This window comes from Triturus cristatus, chromosome 8, assembly GCF_964204655.1.
Source record: "Triturus cristatus chromosome 8, aTriCri1.1, whole genome shotgun sequence".
NCBI classification, from domain to species: Eukaryota; Metazoa; Chordata; class Amphibia; order Caudata; family Salamandridae; genus Triturus; species Triturus cristatus.
Window position 1 is genome coordinate 294,184,922 of NC_140591.1, and position 24,600 is coordinate 294,209,521.

Sequence of the window (24,600 nt, forward strand, 5' to 3'; positions counted from 1 at the left end):
CAGCCCTGCGTTGACGCCGTCTGTGTCAGAGGTAATGTGCGTGGTGCCTATAAAGGAGCCACTCCAGCTTGCTGACGTTAGTTCCTTTCTTTCCGTGCCACTTTTTGAGCAACTTTTTCTTGAATTTTGCTGAGCCATGTTTAAAAAAAAAAAAATTCTGGTGTGCCAGGGATATGTCCCCTCTGAAACCTATGGGTTACAAGCCTTGCGGCGGGAGTGCCACAGGCAGATGTCTGTGATTGATCCCCACTTGGTCTGCCTTTGGTGTTTGGGGAAAGGCCATGATGCCATATCCTGTTCAGACTGCCAGTCGATGCACCCAAAGGTGATTTAGGAGAGGCCGTTGAAGCTCATAGTGGTGAGGCAATGTAAGACTCCGCTCTTGAGCACGGTCTTGGGCCCGTGGATGATCTCGGGCCTGCTTCTGGAGCCGCTCCTGCGCCCATTCGCCTACAGAATTGAAGTCATTGTTGTGTAAGTCCAAAAAGAAAAAGTGCCCTTCCAAGTCACCAGAGGAAGCGTGGGGCTAACCCTGTTCTTCTAGGCCCCGTCCCAGCACTTCAACTACAGAGCCAGTGTCAACGCCCTATCTTCATCTCCCACAGTTTCTCAGATCCCAAGCTACTCCTGCTCAGCTTCAGGAATTTTATGCAGCTGTGGCCCGCATCTTTGGCCAACCATCTCCCTTTGGCGCGCCTTCTGGCCCCATGGAGCAGAAAGGTGTTACACCTGGACTACCGTCAGTGGGCCCTTCCCCGACGCCGGTGAGGCCATCTGGATCTCTTCCCAGATCTGGATCCAGTCTGGTCCCAAGTCCTATCACGGCTCCACTGCCGGGGCTTGTTTCCTTTACGCTGCGGAAGAAGGGGGAACGTATCATCCTCTCTGATTCTGAGGCAGCATTGTGTCAACCACTGCTGAGGTTGAGTCTGTCGCCGATAGACTCGAGACACACCTTTGAGCCAGACACAGATCCCCTGTTGTTTGATTCGCTTGAGGAAGAGTCTGAGTAGGGGACCTTTGATCATTCTGATGACATAGCCCAGTCCTTTCCAGAAGAAAGCTGGTATGGGACTTTAGGGGATGCTAGTGGGCTGACACTTCGTCAGACGCTGGGTTAGTCTCCCCACCTGCCCCACCACAGAGAAAAGCTCATCCTTCTCCATGGCTATGAGAAGGGTGGTGAAGGTCCTTGATCTCCAGCTCTCAGTTGTATAGGTTAAGACGAATGTCCTAACTGAGGTGTTCCAGCCTGGCCACTCCGGCACGGGGCTCTGCTTCGATTTAATGATTTAATGATGCCCTCAAGGATGTCCTCGTGGCGGACTTGGTCTAAGCCAAGTTTTGGGGTCCCTGTGAATCATCAGGTTGCTCGTCAACACTGTGCTACCACAGGGGACTCCACACTCCTCACGCAACATCCCGACCGCAAGAGTTTGGTGGTGCAGGCTTCAACGGTCAGGATGAACCCAACTGCCATCTCTACTGTCCCTCAGGATAACGAATGGTTGAAAACCTTTGCGAACAAAATCTTCTCTTCCATGAGCTTGGCCTTGCAGTAGGTCAATATGGCTTGCCTTCTAGGCAGATACTCCCACTCTCTGTGGGACTCAGTTGCCCAAGTACTGCCTGTGGTTCAGAAGAGGCTGGGGGATCCTAATGCAGGCTATGGTGGAAGGCTCGGACACCGCTAAGTTCACCATCTGAGCCAAACCTCTTCAGTATGCCCTTTGTGGCGCACCGCTATCTGGTAGGGGGCTGGATCTGACACTTTTTACCCGCATGGCAGAAACTCTCCTCAGACGCGTGAGTGTTGCAGATTGTGCTGCAGGGGTTACAGCCTTGACCCACCATGACCCGTCAGGTGAATGCCGTCTTCTCCACCTGTTTCAACTCCCTCCACATCCTCCGCAAGAACTTCAAGTGGATCCCACCCGAAGCCAGAAAGACCGTCACCCACGCCCTCATCACAAGCAGACTGGACTTCGGAAATGCCCTCTATGCAGAAATCAACAAATCCCTACTACAGAAACTCCAGACCTTCCAAAACACCGCTGCTAGACTCGTCCTCGGCACCCCACGACATGAGCACATAACCCAACACCTGCGAGACCTCCACTACCTCCCCATCAGAAAAAGAATAACCTTCAAGCTACTCACCCACGCCTACAAATCCCTCCACAACATCGGACCCAAATACCTCAATGAAAGAATCTCTTTCCACGCACCCAAAAGAAGCCTCCGCTCTGCCAACCTCGCCTTAGCAACGACCCCACGCATCCGCAAAACCAGAGCCGGGGAAAGAGCCTTCTCCCACATCGCAACCAAAGCCTGGAACGAACTCCCAGTCAACATCAAATGCTCCCCCACCCTGCACACCTTAAGGAAGAGCCTCAAAACCTGGCTTTCTCGGCCAACCATGAGCTGCTCCCCTCCCCCCCCAGCGCCTTGAGACCCTCACAGGTCAGTAGCGCGCTTCACAATCCCCCTATTAATTGATTGAACCTTCCATTCCTCGAAACCCCGCCACTCATTCCACAATCAGGGCACCGGCTGTCGGAAGACCATCTACCCTTGTTGCGTCAGGTATTGAGGACTGTTCTGGCCAAAGGAGCCATATAAAAGGTGCAGAATTAGGTCGTGGTTGCTACTTCCGCTACTTTCTGGTACTGAAAAGGACGGAGGCCTCCCCCGTCTTCTAGTACATCACCTTCTCACTGCCTTCCTGTGAATGGACAGGTTCAAGATGCTCACTCATGCCTAGGCTGTGTCTGGACCTGCAAGACACTTACTTTCACATTCTAACCATGCGGGCCCACAGGCGTTGCTGTGCTTCACTGCGACCTCACCAGTACACCACGGTGTTCTCAAAAGTGCTGGCAGTGGTTATACTCATCTTCAGAGGTCAGGGGTTCCAGTCCTCCCCTACCTCGATGGCTGACTGCTGATTTCGGGCTTGCCTTAGGCAGTCCTCACCCACCTCCAGACTTAGGCAGACCTTCTACATTTGTTGGGGTACACTATCAGAACCTCAAAGTCATACCTGACTCCTTCCCAAACACTCTCTTACATCTGAGCTATTCTGGACACAGTGGCATTTCACACCTACCCTCCGCACAGAGAGTACAGGACATTTGCGCTGTGATCCCAATGTTTCAGCCTCGGTCTTGCATCTCAGTGAGAGTGACTTAAGTTGCTGGGGCTAATTTCCTTCTGCAGACTCTGCAGTGGGACCTGCAGGCCCTATAGGTACAGCACCAGGGCTTTGCTGCTATTGCGTTTAGATTTTGGAAAAGACTGTGAAAGACCTGCAGTGATGTTACTGGACAGTAATCTGGTCAATGGCAGAGCACTCACCCTTCCTTCTGTGTAGCTGAAAGTGGTAACCAATCCCTCGCTTCTGGAATTGGGTGAACATCTGGCAGAGGTGGAGATCAGAGGACTCAGATCTCAGGTTGAAACCCAGCTCCACTTCAACCTTTTGGAGTTTCTGGAAGATCCATTTGGTGTTGAAAGACTTCCTGCCATCCGTGGAAGGGAGGCTGGTATAGGTGTTCACAGAAGACATCATCGCCATGTGGTACTGCAAAAAGCAGGGCGGGGTGGGGTTAAAGACTGGTAATACAACACCTGGCGGGATCACTAAATGACAGGGCAGACATACTCAGCCACCAGTGTCATGAACCATGAATGGCATCTGCACAGAGGAGGCACAAGGTCTCTTCAGAGGATGGGGAGAACCGAGGTTTGATTTATTTGCCTCCTCTGAGACTGTGTTTTATCAGCACTTTAGCATGTTTAAGTTTCCAAAGTGGCTCTCTATCGGAAACGCATTCCGCTTGGAGTAGAATTCAGGACTTATGTACGCCTTTACGCCGATACCACACCTGTCCAGGTCTTCGAAAAGATCAGGACAGACTGGGCTGAAGTCATCCTACTGGCTCCAGTTTGGCCACCAAGAGTATGGTATCCAGAACTCCTGGACATGTGCACCTGTCCTCCTATCTGGCTTCCCATAGAGGAGGGTCTTCTGTTACAGCAGTAGGAACGGGTCCTGCATCCCAACCTGCACATGCACCAACTTCATGCGTGGAATTTGAGCAGTGGCAGTTGAGCGTTTTTGACTCTCCTCCCGAGCTTTTGATGTTATTCTAGCAGCCAGGCATTCTTTGACGAAATCTGTATACACCTGCCTTCGGGACAAGTTTGTGACTTGGTGTTCCGACAAACAAGTTGACGCACTTCATGCCAATTTGTCTGAAGTGCCTCTGTTTGTGTTAATGATAGCCGGGCAAGGCCTTGCCCTGGGCACTGCTAAGGGCAATTTGTCAGTCATTTCAGCATTTTTGCATTTGCCGGATCAGCTCCTCTCTTTAAGTAATCTTGTTGTGACTATTTTGTTAAAAGGTTTTCAACACATTTCCACCAGTTCCTTTCCTTATGCCCTATTGAGACTTACATTTCTTTCTGACTTTCTGATGAGCTCTCCCTTTGAATGCTGCACAACTGTCCTCTTAGACTTATGACTCTTAAGATGGTCTTCTTGTTGGCCATTACATCGGCCCAGTAAACAAGCAGCAGGTCCTCTCGGTTCAGCCAGTGTACACTACATTCTTTCAGGACAAATTAGTTCTGCAGACACGTGACTCCTTTCTACCTAATATGGTAACCCCAGTTCACGTCTGCCAGACTTGCCAGGCTTAATCGTTTGGCTCCAAAGAGAGCACTTAGCTTTTATTTAGAGAGAACCAAAGATCACCGGCTGGACGATTAGCTTTTCATTGAATTCGCTGGAGCAAAGAAAGCAAGACAGTACGAAAGAGGAGCATCTCTAAATGGATTATACACTCTGCATTAAAATCTGCTACACTTTGGCAAAGAAGTAGCCTTCGGAAGGCTTAAGAACTCACTCTACCAATGGCAAGGCTGCAACCACTGCGTTTGCACGTGGGTTACCTGTCCATCACATATGCAGCTACGGGGTGTTGCTGCACACATTCGTGAAGCATTACTGCTTGGACAACCCGGTCTGTTGAGAAGGGCATTAAGTTAGTTCTTAGTCCCCCCTCTGGGAAGATTATTGCTGTGGTATCTATTTTAATAATCAAAGAGTTGCCTCTCTAGCCTCTGCTGGATCTGCCATAGTAATTTAGTACTCATTGCCAGTAGGAATTACATTGCTCAAACCTTTAGTGACTTTCTGGAAAACACTGAAAACTTTCCTGTTCAAATTTGATTTTAAATGCTTCTTGATCCTTACCCACTAAATATATATTATATAATTAACTGGCCACTCCTGCTCACTCTCAGAAATGTCCCATCTATAACCTCTTTGCTCCTGCCAAGCTGATATGCAGGTCCTTACTATATAGTCCTTTTCTCATCATACTATAGTTTTCCATCTATTTTTTGTTGTCAGATCTCTCCTGCCTGAAGCCAACCTCTCTTGACCTTGGTATCTGGAAGCTCCATGTAGCTTAACTCTCTTGTTCTCAAACACCTTTCTTGTTCTTAAACTCCCTCTACATTTTTACACCTGCAGACCCTCATCCATACACTCTTCCATACTGCTCTCTCCTCTCATCGCTTCCTCCCCTCACCGATGAGTTGAACCTACAGTTCTGTGGAATGCTGACGGTTCTGGTTTGTATGTTAGGTACTGTGGCTGTGTATTCTGTAAGCAGAAGCTTTGTCTTGCCCTGATTGTGTACAGTTAGCTGATACACTTGGATGGAGGGTGCTTATAAGAATGAACGTATAATATAAAATACATCCTTAGTCACCATTGGTAATAAACATTACACCACAGTAAAATACATTAACCAAAAACACAATTAATCCCAACACTACAGCCCCTCTATATGACTGCTCATACCAGATTACAATATTTTGTTAAGACACGTTTTGGGCTTGTGTTCATATGTGTAACCTTTCATTATATTTGTATATTTGTCTCTGTGCATATATGTGTTTTGCCAGTTTAGTAATGTACTTTCCTTTGTTATTTTTTTCATTAGGATGATGAATATGTAGTTTACAACACTAGTCAAATTAGGATGAAATATGTAGTTCAGTTTTGCACGACTGAAGACAACATTAAAGAGTTTTGTCCTACTGTTAATGTTGCTGAACAAGATGAAAATTTGGAAGATCATTCAGACTTACCTTCACAAACAAACGGTCAGTGATATTTCTTTGTATAGCATAGTCATACTGTATTTTGCTATAGAGACTTACTTATTTGTTGTGTGAAAAGTTTCCATTTTGTCTAACTTTTTTATTAAGTCATTGAGACCTTCCTTTCACAGAAAAATTGGTTCCCAACATTTCATTTAACTATACCATTAACCCATTATATAGCTAAATATATATTTTTCTCTTCAAGTCTTTACGCGATTTACCTATTATGTTGTAGGGGACAAATGTGAATTACATCTGAATTAAAAGATGTGTGGTAAGGTTTGCTTCAAAATGACTTGTGAAATGTACTTAACTTCATCTGGCTAGGTGATTTTAATCTCACCATTTGTCCTTTGTCACTTTCTAGGGCTTGTGGTGTGCTAGATAATAGCGATAATTATATTTCACATTTTCCCCATAATGCATATGGTGACGCAATTAACAATCTCATGGCAACTTATGACTTAGAGTTACTGCAACCTGGTAAGGATGCAGATGGCCAACCTATCCCCACTTATACGGGAAGGAATTTTAATTCCCTCATTGATCATGTTATGGTGTCATCATCTATTGTGCCCAATTTTCAGTCATCAGTAATACAGGATCCTACACTTAGTGATCATAATCGCATCGTAATGATAACTGAGATATGGAAGTGTAGCAGCCAACAGGTGATCAAAAGCCGGTGTAACATTGAGTCGTATAGACGAAATGGAACACGGTTAAGATGGAAGGGGAAAAATCGGCAGTTGTCATGGGCATGATCGTATCCAAATCCTTGGTTGAAATTGAAGGCATCCTGGATATGGATAGTACATCTACTGTTATCATGAATAACTTTATTATAATTAATAAAACTATTGAGGGCGTCTTCACCACTAGTAGGATTGCCAAGCCCCATCAGGGAAAGGGTTGGTTCGATCATACATGTACCTCTATTTTAACCCAATTGAAACAGGCCCTAGGAGTTAGGCCTAGGGATAAAACCTTGGTTGCCTATTTAAGATCTGAATATAAATTGGCATTGTGTAGGAGGAAGAAGGATTTACAACAAGAAGCGTGGGATAACCTATCGCAGGCGGCTGAAACTTCAGATAACTGCCTGTTCTGGTCCACGGTTAATTCTCCTTTTCTCAGGGACGATAAAGTACCACATCTTGTAGCTAATGTTGGCAGTGAGGCCTGGATTTCCCATTTTACGGCCATATTTCAAGGAACAGGCCCTATTGATGTCGAACCAAGAATTTGGCCCATAGTCCCTCTAGACATTACTCTGTCAGAAGTTGAGAATAGTATTAAGTCTAGAAAAGGGGGGGAAGGCTCAGGGTCCAGATGGAGTACCCATCGATGTGTATAAGACTGTACCACTGATGTGGGGACTCATACTCACCCTGGCACTGAATGCTGCCGTAACAACCCTGATCCCACCTACGTGGGGAGACTCGATCATTGTCCCTATTTATAAGAAAGGGGACAAGGCGGTAGCTAGTAATTATCGTCCGATCAGTCTGCTTGACTCTTCAGTAAAGATTATGACCAGAGTATTGTTATTTAGGTTGGAAGAGTGGGCTGAAGCTAATGAGATCCTGGCAAGCTCGCAATATGGGTTTAGAAAGGGTCGTGGAACACTAGATCAATGCCTGAACTTAGACTTAATTATCGGAAAGTCTACCAGGGCCAAGCCAGGCACATTATTTCTTTGCTTTGCTGATCTAAGCAGTGCATTTGACCTAGTGGACCATTCCATCTTATGGCCTGTCCTGTTGGAACTTGGCGCACCAGAGGCTATCATTTTTTTCTTAGCAAGATTATATGATAGAATGCAAACATGTGTGCGTTTCCGGGCAGGTGGGGAGTGTACCCCAAATTTTGATGTAAAACGTGGGATAAGACAGGGCTGTGTCTTAGCCCCTTTTCTGTTTACTCTATTTATTAATGCGGTCGACTCGGTCCTGAAAACAGTTAAAGCAGATGCTCCCCAGATAGGTGGCTCAGGCGTCCCAGTTCTGCTTTATGCGGACGACGCTGTGCTCCTGTCCCGGACCCCGATAGGTCTGCAGCGACTAATGGACCAGTTCTCAGACTTCATCAGTAAACGGAGGCTAGTCATTAATAAGAGTAAAACTCACACTATGGTCTGTGGTACCAGAGGTAAAAAAAATCATGCCTTTTTTATCGATGGGGTGAAAGTTCAGGATGTGGACAAATTCTGTTATCTGGGTGTTATCTTTTCTCATGACGGTAGTTGGTCCCATGATTTAATGAATGTTAGGTCCAAAATGAAGAAAAGTGCCCATGGTATTTTTAAATTTGCCACTAAGATCGGCGATAGAAGAATCAGTGACACGATTCAAATATATAATGCTAGAAGTGTTTCCATCGCATTATATGGGGCTGGGTTGTGGGGCCATACTAATGTTGACTCCTTGCAAAGGGAAGAAAACTGTTTTGTCAAAAAACTGCTTTGTGCCCCCACCTCAGCCTCCACTGATTTAATCCATAGAGAAGTTGGGGTTGCCCACTTAAGTGACCTGATTTTGTTAAGGCCACTAATGGTATGGCGAGCAATCTGGACTAAGGAGGAGAGAGTTTTTAATCAGTCTGTCATCGAGGACTGCCTTAAACTGGACTATTTTTTGAATATACCATGGCTCAATTATATTGTGGATAGTTTTGATACTATATTTGGACTGGATATAGCGGCAGATCCTAGTTCTGCTGGCAACCTTTCAAAGTTAGATATGAAAAATACTTTCATGACGTATCGAGCCCAAAAAACGTGCAGTTTTAAGTGGACGCCTTACCTCAGTTATTCTGTACAATAAATATATGAATAATGATGGCTTCCAATTGTATTTGAGCCTGGTAACTAAACCAGCTCATAGGTTTGTTCTGACTAGACTTAGACTTGGGATGGCACACGGGTTGGTGGCTTTTCCACAATTAAAAAAACAACCAGTTGGACCGTGCCCATGTGACGGTCACTCGAAACAGAGCACCCTGCACTTTATGCTAATTTGTACTCTTTTCTTAAACATGAGGATTGTTTATTTAAAACCAATTAATTAATTTGTCAATGTGGAGGATGCTATGAAATTGATTTATGAATTGAATTCTCCGGACAAATGCTTTTTTATTGCCACGTTTTTATGTAAATCTATTCAGCTTAGGAAAAGCATGATTTTTTAATCTTTTATGCGTTTCTTTTTGTATTGCATTTTGCTTGTGCTTTTATGGTCATTGTTTCTTTGAATGTACCGAATAAAGCTTCATGAAATGAATGACTTGTGAAATGTACTTATTATAAAATTATGTTAAATTGATCTTCTTAAAGGTCATGTTTCTTTGAGTCAAAAGCAATGAAGACTTGAGACGACCCATATAAGAGTGTAAATGTGTTTATTTATTATTTTAAGATGACACTATACTGGACATAAAATCTTTGATGGATGTGAAAGCTGGTCTCCTGGATAATTCAGGCAACCCTATCCCGCTTGAAGGTTTTCATATTAAGGGAAAGATTTTGGACCTGATTGCACAGGTAAATACAAATGTGACCTAAACACTCTTTTGGGAGAGAGCATCTCAAAATCAATTTAGTTTTGTTCTTTCGAATGCAGATGACCGAATGCATGTTCAAGTATGAACAGGTTCTAGTGCTAAAGTATGATTCATTTGAATCTTTTCCATTTTCTCTGAAGACTTTTGGGCTCCTGCATAGTGTTAGTAATGATAGAAGCTCTGAACTGTACTACATTTAGAATGCTAACTAATATTTTGATTTATTACCTGATTGCATTTTCTTCTGGAGCTGTGGTAGCATTGACCCAGTGATACATCTCTCACAACCAGATTGAAGGAGAATACCCATCCTTGATTTTATATGGAAATGTTTACATTCTTGATTTTTTTTTTTTTTTTTAGAACAAAAAACATCACTCCAGATACACCACCTATAGATAAAAGACGTTTTATTGGAAATGAAATCTTTTCTTCCACTTCTACATGTAAAGTGCTCCGAGTTCTAATGGGCATCATATCAGCCATTTCCTGTTTAAAGAAGCATGGTGTCAGCTGACTGTTTAACTCTAGGACGGTGTGATTCAAGACAACAAATTTCCTGTGGTTTATCACCTGGAAGGCAGAGCAATCTTAAAGTGGGGAAATTGAGCAGGTTATACAGTGCTCTTCCCACTTGGGTGATGAACTAAGCTGTCATTGGGTCCATTTTCTACAGGTGGAGATTTCCACGCATTGATCTGTTTGCATAGATGGAATTTGCCAATCTCGCCAATTTTCACAGTTTGGACTCTTGATCATCACCATTTGAACCACTTACAGGCCTCATTAAATAGTGTTTCAGCTTTCATGGCCCATCTAAATATCCTTATTGATTCTTTTTTTTTTTTTTTTTTAAAGAAACCTTTATTACACAATAAAAATACATACAAGGGCCTACAACCACCAAGGCCGGCCGCTACAGAGCCCGAGGGCCCGCAATGCAACGCCACACATTCAAATGAACCAGAGGCGAAGCTCCCGGCAGTTCGTGAGCACATGCAACAGGCCGTGGCCATAGGCCAAGAGCAATCGGAAAAAACAGTTTCATTTTCTATTAAATACAACACACACTCAAGGCAATGAGAGTCCGAAATAGCAGTGTGCGCTTCCCAGGACGGGGGACAACGTACAATGTCCGAAGCAGTTCTTGACAGGAAGTGGTAGTGGGGGGCGATGGGAAGACAAAGCATGGAACACACCTTACACAATCCCGCAGAATGTGTGGCTAGGGGGACAAAGCAATATCAACCTCTAACGGCAGAGGCGGGGCGCAGATATGTCCACGATATGAATTCCATGGACCCCATATCTTAGTCCATTTCCCAGGCTTGCCTCTCGCCACATACACCGTCTTTTCCCTAAACATACACCAGTCCATATTCTCCTTCCATACCGCGATCGTGGGCGGCCTCGGGGAGCCCCACAGCTTTGCAATGTTACGCTTAGCCACCATGTACCCCAAAGTCACCCACTGCGTCTGTGCCACATTATAGTCGTTCGGTTCCCAGACATTCAACAAACACCTCCTAGCCTCTGGCAACAGAGCAACGTGCGTGACCTCCTCCATTACGGTGTGGATACCGTTCCAAAATCGCACAACCTCCGAACATTCCCATTGGATATGAAGAAAGGTACCCGACAGGCCACAACCACGCTTACACATTCCATCCCTCGAGTAACCCATACGTAGCAAACCGGGCCCCGTGACATACACTCTATGGAGGATCTTCAGCTGTACGAATCGTAAGCGGGCCGGGATCGCCACCTCTTTCGGGGAGGCCACCGCCGATACCCAGTCCTCATCGTCCAGTTCCAAGCCGTCGCCCGTCCACGCCTCCCGCAGACGGATCAGCAAGTCCGCGCGATCATTAATAAGTTTTTTGTAGATCAGAGAAATAGTGCTGTCGGGCAAATAGCCATCCAACACTCTATCCTCCAGCGGGGAATACTCGGGGATAGCAGCAACGTCCGGAAAGACCGAACACAGCGCATGGTAGCCCTGTGCATACTGGAAGTACTCTCTATCATTTAATTTGTATTCAGTTTTAAGCATTTCAAACGTTTTGAAAGACCCCTTCGCCCAAAGATCACCCACCTTACATATACCAATCATATCCCATTTCTCAAAGCCTTTTGTTTTCCACAAACAACCCAGCCGCCGGGAGGTATACAACGGTGTCGCCCGAGTCAAGCGATCCCTCCACCCCATCGCAGCATTCGCCGCATGCCACACACGTACCGCAACTTGCGTGGGTCCTGTCAACCGTGCATCCGGGGTCGCCGAATACAGCGCCCTATTATAATCCCCACCCGGGAGCAGTAATTTATCCATCTCGAAGGCCGGATTCAAGGCAGGACCGTATATACCGTGGTTCACCTCCGCCAATTGAGACGCCCAATAGTATCTTTTAATATCGGGGAGGGCGACCCCCCCCCATCGTACCAAGGGAGCGTCAACTTGGCGAGAGCGATCTGCGGCCGCCCGTCCCAAAACAGTTGGCGCTGAAGACCCTCCACCTCACGGAAATAACGGGCTGGCACGACATCTAGAGTATTTTGCAAAGCGTACAAGAAGCGAGGCTGCGACATCATTTTAAACAATGCCGCCCGTCCGAGCGGCGAGAGCGGGAGTCGTCGCCACCTCGCGACGTCGGCCTTCAATCGCTGGAGGGGAGGGAGAAGGTTTCGCTCATAGCGGACCGCGGGATCCAGAGATATAAAGATTCCCAAATATTTGAACCCCAGTGTAGCAATCTGGATAGGGCAATCCCGCGGCAGGAGGGGGGCCTCGCCCGAGAGGACGTAAACACATGACTTGGCCCAGTTGATAACCAGGCCAGAGTTACGACCAAAGGAATTCAATACGTCTACCAATACAATTAGCGACTGTCGAGGAGAGGTAAGATACAGAAGGATGTCATCCGCGTAAAGGGAGACACGGTCCTCAAACTCCGGCGTCCATCTAATGCCCCGCAGCGACGGCTCCCAACGCAACCAGGCGGCAAGAGGCTCTAAAGAAAGTGCAAAGAGAAGGGGTGATAACGGACAGCCCTGCCGTGTACCTCTCCCCAGTGCGAGGGGAGCCGACACCCTACCATTCACCACAACCTGTGCCAATGGGTCGGCGTATAATAATTTTACCCAACCAATAAACTCGGGGCCAAACCCGAATTTCGCCAACACGGCCCAAATATACGGCCACTCCAAAGTGTCGAACGCCATGGTAGCATCTAAAGATGCCAAGATGGCCGGCTCACGCATAAACTCCGCTCGAGCAAGCACGCCGTGCAACCGCCTCAAATTCAGGGCGGTATTCCGATGGGGTATAAAACCGGACTGATCCTGATGAATCAAGTCGCCCACGACCCGAACCAGCCGATTAGCCAATACCTTAGCCAGAATTTTGGGTTCTGCGTTCAACACCGAAATGGGCCTATAGGAGGCGCAGCGATCTCGCGGCTTCCCCTCTTTGTGTATCACAAGTATGGTGGCGAGACGTTGGTCAGGGGGGAGGAAGCCCGCCGCACGTGCCGCGAAAAACATGTCCCGAAGATACGGCGCTATCTTATCGGGACGCAACTTATATAGTTCAATGGGAAGACCATTAGGACCCACAGCCTTACCAGAAGCGATCGAGCGAATGGCCAAAGCGATCTCATCCGACGACAACTTCGCCTCCATCAATATTGCATCAGCCTCCGATAGGGTTGGCAATGCAATGTCTCTAAGCAACCGATGAGAATCCTCCTCCGAACGCACAGAAACCGGAGAGTATACCCCGCGTAAATAATCCGCGAAGCAGTCAACAATCTCCACAGGGTCAGTCACACACACTCCATCCATTCTCTCCACAACGGGCACCACCCTGCTCGCTCTCTCCTTCTTATCCAACCAAGCAATCAACTTTCCGGCCTTATCCCCCACATCATACAGTCGTCCTTGCTGCTCTCTACTCATCCCTTTAGCGGCATCCGTGACTAGCGCTCTATAATCTGATTGTTTGAGGCTGAGAACGCGCAATTTCTCATCAGTAACACCCCGCTTCAAGTCCTCCTCCATTTCAGCTATTTCAGTTTCCAGGCGAACCACCTCTGCTCTCCCGCACCTCTTAGCATGGGAGATAAGTGACAAGGCCTGCCCCCTGATCACCACTTTATAACCCTCCCATAGGGAGACAGCCGACGACACCGACCCCACATTATCGTTGAAGTAGTGATCAATGGACTTGACCAGTTCCGCGCGGATCTTAGGATTACGTAAATACCAGGGGTTAATGGGCGCTACTCTCCCCTCTGCCCCAGGGACAACCTTCAGTTGCAACCATATAGAGGAATGGTCAGAAATACCTCGGGCCAAATGACGCACCTCCCCAATCATCCCAGCTTGGATCGCCGGCATAAGCATGTAATCAAGTCTCGAGAGACTCCCATGGGCCCCCGAGTGAAAGGTGTATTGCGCCTGTCCCGGGTGCATCAATCTCTAGCAATCTACAAGTCCCAAAGTGTCCAAAAATCCACCCAACCAGGCCTGAGCCCTAGGGAGATCCCTGGGGGGGCGACGGTCCTCCAACCCGGATACAACAGCATTAAAGTCACCCCCCAACACCAGAACCCCCGCAGGGAGTCCCAGGACCAGACGCCCCAAATCAGCAAATGTAGCCGTCTGCAATCCCGGAGGCACATAAACAGCAACGAGCGAAACAGTCCTACCCTCCCATCTCCCCACCAGTGCCACATAGCGCCCCCTATCATCGTGAAGCACCTCGTCCACCTCCAATGGGAGAGAGGCCCTAACCAAAATGCCCACTCCCCTTGAGCCAGAAGTGAAACCAGAGTGAGCGGCAAGGCGATTGCCCCGCCTATTCAGGGCATGGAAGGAGTTCCCAATCAAATGTGTCTCCTGCAGGAAAACAATGTCGGGCGAAATCCGTTTCAAAAACTGCAGCACCACCCCGCGCTTGATCCTGTTCCCCAATCTATTCACATTTCACGAAAGGATTCTCAATCCCCTACCCCCCACCCCACTTCCTTATTGATTCTTGTACACCTTGTATCATTGCTAATAGTTTCTTTCTTAAAGAAGAGACATTAAAGCAGATCTTGGACGGCTTCTTGAGGTTGCATCCACTGATCGGAAATTAACACCACAATAGAATTTTAAATTGGTTGTTGCTGTTAGATGCCAGGGTTTTGGACAGGTCATCTGAAGGTATTCTATGAATTCCAAGATAAGGCCTGCACAGATTGTACTGAATCCAGATTTTTTTTTTTTAAACTCAGTGCAAACTAGGAAGAGCAGACTGGAAATAACGGAGAACTCAGTGGAAAAATAATCGGACTACAGATTATTTTTTTTTAAACCTTCGGAGAGCAGGCAAGCTGGAACTCAGACTTGAGTCTGTTTAAATAGCCTTGTCACCCTGTGACCTAAAAGAGCTTTTCCACCATCTTGAGTTGGGGAACGGAACCCTGTAACAAGTCAATCAAAAGGCAACCCCAAAGTAAAATAAGACCTGGACTTCAACAGCTGAAAAATTAGCAGACTCCAGCATTGTCCCCAGATGCAGAGCCGAAGAGAATTCTGGGAGATTGTAGCTTCCTAGCTCAGCCACTAAATCAGGACAGAAGATGTCATGCTGAACTTTGCGGCATATTCAAAAGAAGTTTTGGACGTGTTTCCACCAAATGCTGAAAACAACTGCGGTCGCAGTATGTTGATCAAATTGGTGAGTGAAATAAGGGCACAAAGGGACAAACGCTCAAACTAATTTGAGCCCTGGACTGTTTTTAGGCTACTAGAGAGGTCTGAAACTTGTTGGTGTCTAGCTTGGGGTCATAGGACCATTACATCCTCAAGCCCTACCATAATGTTTTAACCTTTCCTCCCACTCCACTAATAAAGGATACTTTAGAAGTGGGTGAGGAATTTTATCTTTAATGTTACGTCCCCATACACCTTTTTCTCATAAGTGCTCCCTGAAATATGGTTGAGCCCACCTTGACCTTTAGGAGTTGGGGTGAGCCCGATGATGAAGCATGTCACTACTAGAGTTAGTGAGGGCTATATTAAGAAAAGTGTCTCTTCCTAGTTCCACCGACAATAGCGGGTTGGCTATAGACTGACGTAGGAACTCTTGGTGTTGTATCTACTTAAGAGAGAACCCCTAAAATCCCACCACCGTTCCCCTTTTTTTTTTTAAAGAAACCTTTCTGGTTTCAGAAGGGACACTTTGTTTCTTTCGGATAGTATATGAAACAGCCTATGCAACCATGGTGTGTTATTCAGAATCCTATATTTGCCCCAGTGTGTGAGAATTGCCTGATGGGCCGTGACCAAGGGGAAAAGCCATTTAGTGTAAGCATGGAAACGCTGTATTTGCGTGTCAGATGACTTACCAATGGTGTCCTGAATGCCCCCCAGTACCGTTCCAGCTACGGGCAGTCCCACAGAAGGTGTAGTAAGGTCTCGGTATTCCCACAACCTCTCAAGTCCGCACCGGGTTCCATTTTTGGATGAGAACTTGCATCCGGTACCAATATGTGGCAATCTTATAAGTGGTATCAGTGCTAGATGAACTATGTGCTGTGTGCTTTGCCTGGAAGTAGATATGCTCTCACTTTTTGTGGGTGTGAGTGTGGCCCAGATTCCAATTCCCATCTTTTCGGCCCAGTGAATCTTTTTTTTTTTTATATTGCTTTTTATTGTCATTTTCAGAACAAAACAACAAGAGAAAAACAGACATTGCAGTGCGTGGCTGTTATAAGCAGATACGACATATTCAAGATACACATTTTTCACACCTGCGTTTGGAGTCCATAGTATGCAATCAGTAGTATTTAACACCATAATAGACAAGTCCAACAAGAGGCACGTTGATACCGCCCGCCCAATTCCCAACAACACAATAACAGTGCAAGAGGTGCCCCAGCAGGAACACGAAACATACTAGCAATACATTACCCTTCAGCATCCCTAATGCGTAACCAGGTTACAAACGGTTCCCAGATATCTTTGGGTCGGGATTTGGTTGGTTGGAGATCCCAGTAGGTTGTAAGCTGCGTGCTGCAGTAGGTAACTTGTGCGACCCAGTCCTTAGACAGCGGTTGTCTTGCTGTCCCCAGTGTAGTGCTATCTGTAGTTTGGCCATCAGAAGCAGCATTGCAGGTAGTTTATGAGATTTTGGGGGCACTGTCTCCAGCACGCCAAGCAAGGATGTTGGGGGAGTGATGGGGATGTCTAAGCCAGTTATGCATTTGATGTGTTGGTGAATTTCCGGCCAGAAATTTGCTAGGGGCCTGCAGCTCCAAGCCAAATGTATAAATGAAGCAAGCGGAGAGACACATTTCCAGCAACAATCATCTGCCCTCAGACCCATTCTATGCAACTGTGTGGGAGTACGGTAGAGACTGTGTAAATACTTAAAGTGTATGAGCCGAAGGCGTGAGTTAGGCGATAGTCGCTCGAGTTGTTGACAGCTCAGCCTCCATTGTTCGTCAGTGAGGGACTCATCTAGGTCCTGATCCCAGGCTCTGCGGGAGGGGGGAATTAATATTGGCGAGGTTCGTTGCGTGTGTCTGTATATGCGAGATACGAGTTTTCGTCCTGTTTCTATCGCCAGCTGGTTCTCGAGTGCCGGGAGAGTTGGCGGAGGTGCGGGGAATGTGGGGAACCTGCTTCTACAGGATGCCCTAAGTTGGTAGTACAGCAGCCTGTCAAGTGCAGTCGGCTCCACATGGGAGCACATTTGGTCAAGAGTGAGGAACGTATAATTTGGGAAGAGATCCCCTCCCACTGCCAATTTATGGGCTGTTGCGTGTGCCTGAGCTTTCTTGTCAGTCAAAGGGGGAAATAATGGGTTATTGAAGAACGGTATTGATGGGGCATATAGCATGTCTAGATGTGCCTTTTTACGAATTCCGGCCCATGCCCATCTTAAAGCCTGTACTGTGTCTAATTCTCCACGTGGGCTCTTGTAGGGCTGATGTAGGGCTGTCGATATTGGCAGCGGAGCAGCGTGATCTATTTCTATAGCTACGTGTGGCTGATATGGGGTGGGCCCAGAAATGTAAAAATTGCGCCAGCGCACTGTAAGCATATAATGTGAAATCTGGGGCAGCTAGGCCTCTCTGTTCCTGCGGCAAGGTCAGAATTTCCCATGTTGTTCTTGGTTGGCCTCCCGCCCATATCAATTCAATCATGAGTGATTTAAGACGTTGAAGGAAGTGCAATGGAAGTGGGAGCGGTAGATTAACGAACAGATAAGTAGTTTAGACAATATTTTCATTTTGGCAATTGCTATCCTGCCCGCCAATGAAAGGGGAAGGGTTTTCCACCTCTTTACCCTGTCTTCTATCCACACTACCACTTTCCCCTAGTTAGCTGTCCATAGTTCTTGTATGTCGCTAATTATCCATATTCCCAGATGACGAACCGCCTCTGAAGCCCATTCCACCGGATATTCGGTATCAAAACGCTGCATACCTGTCGTGAGCGGTAGAATGACCGACTTGGTCCAATTAACATGCACACCAGAGAGTCCGCCAAAACGGACCATTTCCCTCATCATAGGGGCCAAGTTGTCTTTGGGATGTACCATAAACAACGTGATACCATCCTCATACATGGGGACTGTGAGTGCCCTTGTGATGAAGCCAATTTCTCTGTTTGCATGGTGTTGGCGCAGTCGCGCAGCTAGGGGCTCCGTCGCGATCGCAAATAGTAACGGCGACAGAGGGCACCCCTGCCTCGTGCCACGAGTTATGGCAAACGGTTCCGATATCTGTCCATTTATTTTGAGGCGCGCTGTTGGTTGTGTGTAAAGGAGTTGTATGTGCTGTATAAAGAATGGGCTTAGACCAATTCTTTTAAGCAGGGGGAAGAGAAATCCCCACTCCATCGAATCAAATGCCTTTGAGGCATCAAGCAGTGCTGCAGCCGCAGGCAGGGTCGTGCAATAGTCCAATTAAGGTTCTTATGTTGTGTGAGGTTGCCCTACCCGGTACGAAGCCCGATTGGTCTGACAGGACTATCATCTGGAGCAATGGTTGAAGTCTAGTCGCCAATAATTTTGCAAATATCTTGGCATCTAAGTTAATTAATGAGAGCGGACGATAAGCATCGCTGCGCTGCGGGTCTTTATCTGGTTTGAGGAGAGTGATGATAATCGCCTCTCTCATCTATTTAGGGAGAAACCCGTTCTCCAATGCCTCCTGCTATACTGCAAGGAGGCGGGGGGCAATCTCCTCTGAAAATTCCTTGTAAAACTGCGTGGTGAGGCCGTCCGCCCCCGGCGCTTTGTCTGCCTTCATGCCTCCAATAACCTGCCTCACATCCTCAACTGTAAATGGTATGTCCATATATTGTCGGTGTACATTTTTAAACCATACAAGCGCTATTGAATCAAACTAGTCCTCCAATACTGAGGTCGCGGGTTTGCCCGGGTCGTGTAGAGCTGGGAATAGAAGTCTTGCATGGTGTTTAAGATGTCTGGAGGCGAGTGTACAAGCACATCATTGGATGTCAGTAGTGCGGTAATATATGCTGTCCCCCTAGATGGCTTCAGTAGATTCGCAAGCGTCTTCCCAGGCCTGTCCCCCTCGCCATATTTCCTCGCAATCGCGTACTTGTTAAGGAATTTTATCTCTCTGTCAGCCTCCTCCTGGAAGGCAGTCAGTTTACTACGGATGCGCCCTAGTGTCTCAGCTGACGGTGTTGCATAGTATTTCCGTTCGAGCATGTGGATCATCGATTCCAGCCTGTCAAGAGATCCTCTGATGTCTCTAAGTACTCTATTCTGTCCAGCTATACAGTGACCACGAATCACCACCTTAAACGCCTCCCATAGAGTGCCTACTGAATCCACTGACCCCGTGTTCCACTTCCTTAAACGCTGGGTCTCGCAGAGCACCAGGGGGTAGTCTCCATGTGAAGGGTTGCCTGTAAGGTCGGAGTATCAAAAGGGACAGCATGACGGAAGAGTGATCGGAGAGCGTGCGGGCATGGTGGGAGACATCTGATTCCCAGGAGTGAAGGTCAGGGGAGGTAAGCCAGAAGTCTAGGCGCGACCATGCATTATGTTGCTGTATGATACAGGTGCCCTCTCGAATATGAGAGTGCAAACTCCGCCAGCTATCTACCAGCTCATAATCCTCCACCAGTTGTTTCAAGACAGCGGCCGCTTGTGGGTGATGTGTGTGTGAAGTTCCTACCCTGTAAGTGTCCTGTGACATGACCGTTTTAAAGTCACCCCCATATATCAGTGCGGCGTCCCCTAACGCTTGTATGGAATGCCATATGTGGTGGAAGAAGGTGGGGTCATCCACATTCAGCCCGTATACATTAGCAATGAGGACCCTCTTATGAAACAACATTCCCAAGGCTAGGACATACCGTCCCTCCGTGTCGCTTATTACCTTCAGGGTTCTCCAAGGAGTGCCTCTTTTAATTAACGTGGCGACCCCTCGTGAGTAGGTGGAGTAACAGGAAGTGGACACTTCGCTCCATTTGTTTGTTTTGAGCCTAGCGCAGGTCTTGTCCTTTAAGTGTGTCTCCTGGAGGAGGCAGATCGCCGCCAAGTGTCTCGTCAGATGGGAATGGACCAGTCGCATCTTCCTGTGGTCATTTAGGCCACGTACATTCCAAGTGAGACATGTTAAATTGGACATAGGAATGGGAAGTAATATCTGTTTCCCACCGCAGCCTGTGTTGTCATGTGGCGAGTTCCTGGTGATTCACTATGTGTCACCTCCCCACGCAAGGTGAAGTCTGTTGGACAGGGTGTGATATGTCTAGTTCTAGTGATGTTTAATGCAAAACAAAAGCACATTGCAATGAACAACAAACAATTGAAAACACTCCCCTACCTCCCCCCGCCCACTCCAACCCCCCAATCAGGTTGAGTTCGAGCTATCCTCCCCATAATACAAACACTCAAAAGGTGAACGAATAAGGGAATCATCCCATAGGGGTGTGAGGTTACCGGCTTACTGCCCTGTCACAAATAGGACAGGGTGGCCGAGCATTTTGAACCACCGGCCATGTACGTGTACCTCCCCAGCCTACAACGTGTGATACATGACGATATCTTATGCCCCCAAGTGCGGCATGCAACAATACAGTGCTCAGCATAACTGCACAACAGGATAGGTACATTAGTCATTGTCACTTTGCTGACTCAGCGATTGATCATCTCTAGCACGCTCCTTCTCTCTGTGCTGTCCTGCTTGTTGTTTGGCGAATTTCATCGCAGCGCTGGCTTCCGTGAAAAAGGAGGGCTTGCCGTTGACCTGGACGTGAAATTTAGCTGGGTAGAGCATGGCATACTTGATTCCTGCTTTCTGTAGGAGTTTCTTTGCCGGTATGAACTCCCGTCTCACCGCCTGGACTGCCTGCGTAAAATCAGGATAGATGGAGATGGCATTATTTTGGTAAATCAGCTCACCCCGCTCTCTGGCCATACGGAGGACCGTGTCCCTGTCCCTATAATTAAGCAACCGGGCCAGTATGGGTATCGGGGGGCGCCCGGCGGCGGCCGGGGCCCCAGTGTACGGTCGGCCAGCTCCACTAAAAATATAACTGAGAGGTCAGTTCCAAATAGGTCTTGAAGGAGCCCCTCCACGTATTTCTCCATGTTGGGTATATTTGTAGATTCCGGCACTCCCGTAAGGCGAACGTTGTTTCTCCTCGTGCAGGCCTCGAGATCCTCATTCCGTGCCTTGATGACGTTCAATACCTTGTCCATGCGTAAGAGATAGTCGTGTGTCTCCACTTGGCGATCGTCGGCATCCGATACGCACGTTTACAGCTCAGTTAGCCTTGCTTCATGCTTGTCCCCTCTATGCGAGACTTGGTCCATGTGGACCGCCACTGAGTCAATTTTGGCATCAATTTCTTTGAGGCAGCCCTTCACCTCACGTAGTAGCGTTTTTATACCCTCATCTTGATCCTGCTCCAACTGCGTTTCGGGCACCACCGTTTGCGAAGCCGTTGGTCCGTCGTCCTGTCTCGTGGAGCGTTTGTCAAATGAAATCTTAGGTTGTTTGTTGTCTCCCTTCCCCATTGTGGATCTGCGCTGTGGTAACGCCATCTATGTCGGGCCGAACTGTAAACTTAGGGCGCAATCCACAGACTGGTTGCGGCAGTGAATGTGGGCGCCCCGTGTTTATTACCAATTCAGTTGCAAGCCTGAATCCAAATTCTGATGTGGGGTGCCAGCCAGCCCCTGGCTCCCCCAGCGGCCTGCCAGGCCCCAGCCACGGACGTCCAATTCACACAGCCTCCTCAGGGGCCCACACATTCGGTCCGTGCTAGGCCCAGTCCACGTGGAATATCTTTGAAATGTGCAACGTGCGCCGTCCCTTATGCCACCACACAACTGCAGACAGAGTCTATGAGCACTGTTCCCCCAGGGGCCTCCCAGTTACAAGATGTGAGGTAGCGGGCGCCGATTCCCAACACGGAGCACCCCACCACTGTGCTTGTTTTACAAGGGTGAGGAGACCGCGCCTGCGTTATGGTCCCGATGCGCAGCGTGATTCAGTATGCCGCACTTCACATGTGGCAGATAGTCGCAATCCAGCGGCCGCTGGTCATCGCAGGCGGTAGCCGGAGCGCCTCCGCAACATTGTTTCCCGTCCGTGAGCTCGCGGGCCGGAGAGCAGGCTTCCTCCCGCTCCCGCACTCCACAGCGTTAGTTTAGCGGCGCGTCCAGGCCTACCTCCAGCTCTTCACGTCACGGGCTCTCCCAGCACCGGATGGGTCCTCTGCGCATTGGCAGCTGCCACCAGTATCCAGCAGCTAAGATGGGACCACTGGCGTCCACACCAACTCAGGCGCAGCAGTCCGGCGGCGAGTGCACCGCAGTGGCACCCAGCCCTCACCAGCCCGGCACCACTTCGAGCGCAGGCCCGGCTTCGCGTCACTCCCCCTCTAGGCCGCCTGCTGCCACAGGTGGCTCGGGCACTTCCGCGTCAGCCTGCACGCCTACAAACACAACGCCGTGTGCCTCACCATATCGCGGCCAGAGATGCAGGTCTTGCGGCTCAGGATAGGCGGATAACTAATGGATAGTGTGCTCGGCCGGCAGAGCCCCTCTAGCAAGCGGCCATTTTGCTGCACGGCTTGGCCACGCCCCTCACCCAGTGAATCTTTTGCAGTATAATTCCGTGCTCCCCTTCACTCAGTTTGCTGCGGACTCTCCACAGATGCTGCCTTGCATGATGATCTTCTGCGTTCAGGGAGCATGCCCTGTCTAGGAAGTGTTGCCAACCACTTGACAGCAGTGCCTCTTTGACTTTTGCCAGATTCTCATCTAGTGTTGTGGCCACTGCAATTTCCTCCAGTGCCAGTGCCATGGGGCACGCCTCCTGGGATATCATCCTTATGAACTCTTCCATGCGCTCTTCGTCAGCATGAAGCCATCGTGTGTCAGCCGTGATGGGCTGTCGCAATAGGTAGTCAGTAGGATTGTTGGCAACGGGGCGAAACACGACCTCAAAGCGATAAGCTTGAAGTTGCACGGCCCATCATTCTATCCTGGGATGGGCCAGCCTGGCTCTTCTGGAAAACAGGGGAATCAGTGGCTTGTGGTCGGTCACTACTAAGAAGTCATGTCGGAACAGGTACAAATGGAAGTGCTGGCACGCCCACTTAATGCAGAGAGCTTCCCTCTCAATTTAGGCTTATCGCATCTCGGTGTCAGAGAGTGCTCTGCTGGCGGAAATGACGGGCATCCACTCCTTTTCTTCACTTTCTTGGAGGAGAACGGCTCCCAGTCCAACCTGGCTCGCATCGACCAATATATTGGTGCGCCTCCCTGGGTGGAAATATGTCATAACTGTTTTGTCCATCAGTGCCTGCTTGACGGCATGGAAAGCTGCATTCGTTTTCGGGGTCCAAGCCCAGGGCCCACCACAGCGTGTAACAGCTGGCAGCGGCTCTGACAGGGAGGCCAGGTTGGGTATGAAGCAGCCGTTGTTTGTGGCCATTCCCAGGAAGCTGCGGATTTCGGTCGTAGTGGTGGGTACTCGGGCCACCCGAATGGCGACGGCTTTCTTTGGTTCCACCTGGAGCCCTTCATGCGAGAAAATGTATCCAAAGAAATCCACGGATTCCTGATAGAACCAGCACTTCACCTTATTGAGGGTGAGACCACTGACTGTCACCTGTCTCTCAGATGCATGTGGTGTTCCTCTAGAGTGTTCGAGAATACCAGAATGTCATCACTGAGGTTTATGACTCCCTGTAGACCTGACGGGGTCTCCCAGATGGCTTTTTGGAAGACCTCTGCTGCCAACAACTCCCCGAAGCTTAGCTGTTTGTACCTCCTCAGACCCACATGGGTGGAGATCGTGGTGATGTATCTGCTGTCTGGCGCGAGCTCCATCCTATGGTATCCAGAGTTAGGTCCAGCTTGGAAAATCACTTTGCTCCGTTGAGATCAGCCACAATGTCATCCATGGTGGGTGTCCGATGTCGTTCTCCCTTCACGGCCTGGTTGGGAAGTCCTTGGAAGGCTGAATCTGCCAGTTTCTGAATCACTAACGTTTGATTACTTCAGATCAATGGGGGCTGCAAGTTATTCAATTTTGCTGTGCCATAATGTCTCATGATGCTTTCCTCATGTCCTCCGATGTTTATGTTGGTTTTTGTAGGCCATGTACAACTCCTCTCTAAGGAGATATAGACATTGTTTTCAAAGGGTGCAGTTGAGCTAGTGCCTGATGCAGAACAAGGACTAGGGTGTTACTTCCATTAGTCCCTGGTGCCCAAAATATGCATAGGCCAATGGCAGATACTGGACCTCAGAGTGTTGAACTCATTCATTCAAATAGAGAGATTAAAAATTATCACCCTTTCTCA

The 24,600-nt window shown here is 48.2% G+C and overlaps 1 protein-coding gene across 8 annotated transcripts in view; it reads left to right on the plus strand.

The window, feature by feature from the left end:
* Positions 1-24,600, plus strand: part of PARP4 (poly(ADP-ribose) polymerase family member 4) — a 2,159,601-nt gene that overhangs the window by 493,233 nt on the left and 1,641,768 nt on the right. For all 8 annotated transcript variants that reach the window (XM_085621544.1, XM_085621545.1, XM_085621546.1 and 5 more), the window contains exons 15-16: positions 6,018-6,180; positions 9,597-9,721. In XM_085621544.1, coding sequence (XP_085477670.1) covers positions 6,018-6,180; positions 9,597-9,721 — 288 coding nt within the window. The remainder of the gene's footprint in view (positions 1-6,017; positions 6,181-9,596; positions 9,722-24,600) is intronic.